At 41.9% G+C, this 7,314-nt stretch overlaps 1 protein-coding gene across 2 annotated transcripts in view; it reads left to right on the forward strand.

The window, feature by feature from the left end:
* Positions 1–4,633, forward strand: part of Pgls (6-phosphogluconolactonase) — a 28,310-nt gene extending 23,677 nt beyond the window's left edge. The window contains exons 5-6 of one of the 2 annotated variants that reach the window (XM_070100741.1): positions 2,679–2,717; positions 3,326–4,633. In XM_070100741.1, coding sequence (XP_069956842.1) covers positions 2,679–2,717; positions 3,326–3,427 — 141 coding nt within the window. In that variant the 3' untranslated portion in view covers positions 3,428–4,633. The remainder of the gene's footprint in view (positions 1–2,678; positions 2,718–3,325) is intronic. The other variant, XM_053793262.2, reaches the window with a different exon arrangement.
* Positions 4,634–7,314: the final 2,681 nt, after the last annotated feature.

Below are 7,314 nucleotides of genomic sequence, written 5' to 3' on the forward strand. Positions count from 1 at the left end.
GTCAGCCCTTGCAGTCCTATTACGCCTTTACAATCTTATTTGGTCACAAGGAGTTGTTCCACAGCTGTGGAAATCCGCCATTGTTCTCCCTTTCCGCAAACCAGGCACTACGGGACATGAAGCCTCCCACTATCGTCCCATTGCACTTACCAGTGCAGTTTGCAATGTGATGGAACGCCTAGTAAATAGACGTTTAGTGTGGTATTTAGAGACACATAACAGTCTCTCCACTCGTCAATATGGCTTTCGTAAGGGACGTTCTACCATAGACCCCTTACTACGCTTGGATACGTATGTTCGTAATGCCTTTGCGAATAACCACTCAGTTATTGCCATATTTTTTGACCTTGAGAAGGCATATGACACAACTTGGAGGTATAATATTTTAGCCCAAGCCCACTCCTTACGCCTTCGAGGCAATCTACCATCCTTCCTTAAGAACTTTTTAACCGACAGGCATTTCCGTGTTCGGGTTAATAATGTGCTCTCCCCGGACTTTATCCAAACTGAAGGTGTCCCCCAGGGATGTGTTCTGAGCACAACACTTTTTCTCCTTGCTATTAATGATTTGGCCTCTAGTCTTCCATCAAATATTTGGTCATCACTCTATGTTGATGACTTCGCTATTTCCTGTGCAGGCGCTGACTGTCACCTCATTACAGTTTCTCTCCAGCATGCACTCAACCGTGTTTCCAATTGGGCCACCACACATGGGTTTAAATTTTCCAGCACTAAAACCCACCAAATTACTTTCACTAGACGCTCTGTCGTCTCTGATCATCCTTTGTACCTCTATGGCTCCCGTATCCCTGAACGTGATACAGTCAAGTTTCTGGGCCTCCTCTTTGACTGTAGGTTATCCTGGAAACCTCACATTACCTCTCTGAAGGCAACCTGTCACAGCCGGCTGAACCTTCTTAAAACCCTTCCTCATCTTTCATGGGGAGCTGATCGTCGAACCCTCCTTCGCCTACATTCCACCCTCATTTTATCGAAACTTGATTATGGTGACCAGATCTATTCAGCGGCATCTCCTGCTACTCTCTCTAGCCTTAACCCCATTCATCACCAAGGATTACGTTTATGCCTTGGTGCTTTTCGCTCTTCCCGTCAAGAGCCTCTATGCAGAAGCGAACGTTCCCTCCTTATCCGATCGCCGTGATGTCCATTGCCTTCGCTACTATGTACGCTCTCATGATCTCCGCAATCCTTCCATTTATAGAATGGTCACTGATATTAGTAGACATTCTTTATTTGTTCACCGCCCCTGTTTACTCCGTCCCTTCTCTCTTCGCCTTCATTCGCTCTTGTCTTCTCTTCAATTACCACCTTTCTATGTACATGTAGCATCTCACTTTTCCCTACCCCCTGGGAAGTTCCAGCTGTTCGAGTCTGTTCTTTCTCTCTCCCTTGCTCGAAAGCCCAACTGTCTACGGTTGCTTCCCGCTCTCTTTTTCTTGACCACTTTCACTCTCATTCTCATGCCATTGCTGTGTACACAGATGGCTCTAAGTCTTCTGACGGCGTAGGATTCGCAGCAGTGTTTCCGGACAGCGTCGTACGAGGGCATTTACTATCTTCGGCTAGTATTTTTACTGCTGAATTGTATGCCATCCTTACAGTACTTATCCATATTGCATCTATGCCTGTGTCATCATTTGTGGTTGTCTCAGACTCCCTTAGTGCTTTACAGAAATTTGATACACCTCACCCCATAGTCCTCCGTATCCAACTTTGGCTATGCCGCATCTTTACCAAACGTAAAGATATTGTTTTTTGTTGGGCCCCTGGTCATGTTGACGTACAGGGCAATGAACAGGCAGATACTGCTGCGCGGTCAGCAGTACATGACCTACCAGTTTCATATAGAGGTATTCCATTTACGGACTATTTTGTTGCAATATCTTCCCACCTTCACACTCGTTGGCAACAACGTTGGTCTGCTATGCTCAGCAACAAACTTCAATCTATTAAACCGAGTATAGGTTACTGGCCGTCTTCTTATCACCAGTGTCGAGGTTGGGAGACTACTTTCTCCCGTCTTCGCATTGGCCATACTCATCTTACTCATGGATATCTCATGGAGAGGTGCCCTGCTCCTCTCTCTGAGAATTGCCAAGCTCCATTATCAGTCAGCCACATTCTGTTGGACTGCCCACTTTATCAACGAGCACGCAGAATTTACCTCCATTGTCGTCTTCGCTCCGCTGCTCTCTTTACCTTCCCTTCTCGCTGATGGACCCACCTTTCATCCAGACTCTCGCATTGATTTTTTGACAACAACTGACTTACTTGACAAATTCTGATACCTTCAGCCCTTTCTACTTCAATCTCTTGCTACCCTCTACCCCCGTACTATCCCCTGCCCCCACGGTTTTCTGTAACCTACTGATCATCCCTCCTCCCTTCTGCCATCCAATACCCTCGCTTCCTTCCCTACCATGCAGCGCTGTATAGCCCTTGTGGCTTAGCGCTTCTTTTTGATTATAATAATAATAACAGTACGAGATTCATTAACCACTTTTACACAAAGTTTGACATCTTTACCTTGATCCAGGGAACTGGCCCCAATCTGTCCTTGGATCAGATGTGAATACCTCCCATTCCCAAGGTATATGACCCCTACAGGTTTAGTGTTTCCCAATGATTAAAAATAAATCTAATATTTTTTCCTCAAGGGCCAGCAGGCTGGCAGCAGCAACAGTCTGGTTGACCAGGTAAGAACTAGCCACGTTTGGCCTAGTGCTGTGCTGCAGTAGGAAAACTCTCAAAACCCATCAAAGGGGAGGGGGTTTTGATCCAAGAAACTAGACTCTCTCTCTCTTGAATCAAATCTCAGTACTTCCCATTCCCCAGAAGCTACATGACCCCTATGGTTTAGCACTTTCTTGATTGAAATAAACTCACTGTACAGGATCACAGCCTCATTTGGTTATCTGTTTTTGCTTGAATAAAACCTCACCATGGAGAATTACACTAAATGGTGCTGGGAACTTTTACTGTCTAAGAGTCGATACTAGAGGGAGAGCAAGTATACCTATACATAGAAGATAAGCAAGATATCAGACAGGGTATGAATGATTGAGGAATCTGTTTTGTGTTAGACTCTCAAGAGACAGGTTACTAATTTTATCTTACAGAAAGTTTTTTTTAAACATGAAAAGTATATTATATATACTCCTTCATAATTATTATAATCAAATAAAGTGCTAAACTGACAAGGGTCATGTACCTACTACTCCATGAATATGGCCTGAGCAATAACCAGTAGTGTAGGTGGAAAATTTAATTTCCATGGTACTAATTCGTATATTTTTCTCCCCAGCGCATCCTTGGAGATGGTGAAGCTTTGCCTTCTGGTATGGTAAAGCCTGTCAGAGGAGAACTTATCTGGATATTAGATAAAGCAGCAGCATCAAAGCTTTAACTGTGTACAAATTATTTGTAATGAGCAGAGAGGAGACCAATAAAAATCAGTCTTACAAGACATATTGTCTCTAGTATTATATAAATTGTATCCGAATTTACCAGTAAATAATTTATGGGAAAGGTCCATTTGGCTAATAAATGAATATTGACTTATCTAAAGAAAATAATAATTGTGATTGCCAGATTTTACTATACATACTTTATTAACTGACTTAGAGTAGGAAAATATGTACTTGTCTGTGTTTTGGTGACAGTCATAGTATTATAGTATAGTATGACAGTATAGTATAGTTAAGCTTAAAGCAGAATGGTTGCAATTGCATACAAGGTTAAGCATATGGGACCAAGGTTTTGCATCAAAGAAATAACGCCTGCCATTCTGTATTGGGTTTCACTATGCTGTAATGCAGTAGGCACATCTCATGACTGGTTATAAATATATGATCTGACAAAATTAAATGCAGTACAGTAGATAATACAATGTAATAAAATCAAGCACTAAACTCAAAAGGGCCATACAGTGCTGCAATGTGCAAAGGTGATGAAGTGAAGGGCAGAAGTGCATGAAAGCAAGGGTTAGTAGGGGTAGGGGAGGGAGCAAGAAGAAAACCAAAATCACATTTAGTGCAATAAATTAGTTTCAAGTCAGAGTGAGTGCATCAAAGGCAGAACTTTCTGCAAGTTCATTTAGATATGGTGTTTCAAGTCCAGTAGAATGTCATAATTTGGGAGATTGGGAATCTTTTTGGTGTCTAGTATTAAGAGTTTCTAGATTTAATAATGCGAGTCTTGGGGTGCTTGGTAATGTTAAGAGCTTCTATATTTAAGTCATGGTGATGGTGAAAATGTTGAGCTCATATCTATTGCAACTCATTACTAGCAAGCTACAGGCTGAAGCAGTAATCTAAATGTTTCACATTGATGTGAAAATAAGTGATAGACAACCACTTTTTAACAAAGACAAAAAACCAATATGTTATTTCACGTGGACTCTTCAACTAGAAGAGGTCATATCACATGTCCTCTTCCAGCTGATAAAAACCATGTGATATATCACAATAAAACCAACTCTTTAGCCTTGTTAAATAGTGACTCACAATTATCTTTTACTTCAGTACTTAGAGATAAATGTGCCTTATTGTGTTCTTTCACTAAGCAATCACTTATGTATAACGTCAGATACGTGAAATAAAACGTATAAATATTATGATTATTATTGCAGACTAACTTAAAATAAAGGTTCATCATCCATTAGCTATTTTTTTTTTAGGGGGAAAGCACTAAACCCTTGGAGGCTTTGTAGCACCTGGAGAATGAGAGGCATTTAGGTTCAGTCCAAGGAAGGGGAGGATGTCCAATAGCCCTCACCAGCATCACAGAGCCTCCCTCTATGGGTTGAGTTCAGAATAGAAGCATGATGCCAAGAAACATGTCAGGAGTGGATAAATAGGTAGGAGTGTAAGAACTCTGCATAAGTGGAGTGAAAAAGGACAAAGGACATACAGTACAGTGGAACCCCGAATAGCGGCCGTAATCCACTCCAGAAGGTCAGCCTAAAGTCGAGCAATATTTCCCATAAGAATTAATGTAAATACAATTAATCCGTTCCAGACATCCAAAAATATTAACAAAAAATACATTTTTTAAAGATTAATTATAGTTTTACATACACAAAACAATGAGAACCAAGTAAAAAAATAAATGAACATTTAAATCACTATTACATACCTTTACTGAAGATTCTTGTTGGCTTATGGAAGACAGGGAGGAGGAGAGAGGGAGGACTAATTATTATTTGAAAGGGGAATCCCCCTCCATAAGGACTTCAGGTATCAAAAGCCCTCTCTGGGGCTACTTTCCTCCCTGGCTGCTACACTCCCTGCCTTCTATCCACACTCCTTGTTTCCCTGCTACACTCCCTGCCTGCTACACTCCCTGCCTCCCTTCCACACTCCCTGTTTCCCTGCTACCCCTTTTGCCACATCAGCTTCCTTGATTTGTTCTTTCTTTGCCAGGATAGAAGTGATTGTTGATTTGAATTTCTCATACATCCTGGCAAGTTCTAGCACTCGAACACCACTCACATATTTTTCAATAACTTCTTTCTTAAATTCTATCGTGTTTCTCACTTTCTTTACCAAAGTGCTGGCACTCTGAACTTTGGTGGCTTATTTCACAGTCACACTTAATAAACAAGCACAAAAACCAATGGATTTTAAGGAAATGTTTGGATGAATGGACGAAGTATATGCTCATTCACCAAGAGACACAGGCTCACCTACGCAGTGGCGTCCTGGCGGGAGGTGGGCTGATGTTTATAATACAGCTGATTTATGAGGCATTGGACGAAATACGGAGCAAAATTTCGGCCAAAAATCCAACCTAAATACGAATCGGCCGATAAACGCAGCGGCCGATATTCGGGGTTCCACTGTGCAGGGATCATTTACAGCACACAGAGCTCATAAAGCATTTAAATTACTGGGAACGCCTTAAATTCTTGAACATGTACTCACTGGAGTGGACGAGAGATACATGATAATATATACCTGGAAAGTACTCGAGGGCCTGGTCTCAAATCTGCACACTACCATAGCAATATACTGGAGTGAGAGATGTGGGAGGAAGCACAAAATAAACCTAGTGAGGAGCAGGGGTGCGGTGGGCACAATAAGGGAACACTGTATCAATATTCGTCGCCCTAGACTATTCAACATCTTACCAGAAGATATCAGAAGCACGGCTGGAACAAGTGTAGCAGTCTTCAAGAGAAAACTGGAGAAGTATCTTAACCAGGTGCAAGATCAACCAGGCTGTGATGAATATGTAAGGCAGCAGGCCAACAGCAGCAACAGCCTGGTTGACCAGGCAAGCATAGCCCATGGGTGGGCTCCACGAGTAGTGAGACTTGAAACTCGTCAAAGGTAAAGGTACATATCCCCTGCCCATCCACTAAATTGCATGGCTATCTGATCCTATCATGCATTCAATAAAATGGACCGACTCCACTTAAGTGCAAGTTTGTATGGTCCAAGGTTCATCCTGGACCTGTCCACTCTGATCCTTAGCAATGGGGCCTGCCAGTGACCGTCCACATCAGTGTGTTATTGTCAACATTATTATTATTATTATAATCATAACTAAGCGCTAAACTTACAAGGGTCATACAGTTTGTCAACAAGCACACACACATCATTTCATCTCCAATTTACTTACACAGTGGACCCCCGGTATTCGATGGCATCGGTATTCGATAAATCCGGTATTCGATGCATTATATCGCAAAAAATTTGCCTCGGTATTCGATTGAAAACCCGGTATTCGATACGATTCGTACGAGACGTGTCCACGTGTGGCCTGAACTGCCCCATGTGTGCCAGTGTTTACAAGCCAGCCAGTGTGTGCGCATCTAATGATACATTCGGTACATTCCATATTATCCATATTATCACTGTGTTTGGTGCTTCTTTCTGCAAAATAAGTCACCATGGGCCCCAAAAAAGCTTCTAGTGCCAACCCTTCGAGAAAAAAGCGAAATAATCGTTATGTGAATGAATTTTCCCCATAAGAAATAATGGAAATAAAATTAATTCGTGCGCTAATGACTTACGAAATGAAGAAAGAGATAATTGCAAAGTACGAAAGTGGAGTGCGTGTGTCGGAGCTGGTCAGGTTGTATAATAAACCCCAATCAACCATCTCTACTATAGTGACCAGGAAAATGGCAATCAAGGAAGCTGTTTTTGCAAAAGGTGCAACTGTGATTACGAAACAGCGACCGCAAGTGTTAGAAAATGTTGAGAGACTGTTATTGGTGTGGATAAATGTATGTGAAAAACAGATAGCAGGAGATAGCAAAGTACTCTCAAGCTATCTACTTTGACC

This window comes from Cherax quadricarinatus, chromosome 74 (genome assembly GCF_038502225.1).
Source record: "Cherax quadricarinatus isolate ZL_2023a chromosome 74, ASM3850222v1, whole genome shotgun sequence".
Taxonomy (NCBI): Eukaryota; Metazoa; Arthropoda; class Malacostraca; order Decapoda; family Parastacidae; genus Cherax; species Cherax quadricarinatus.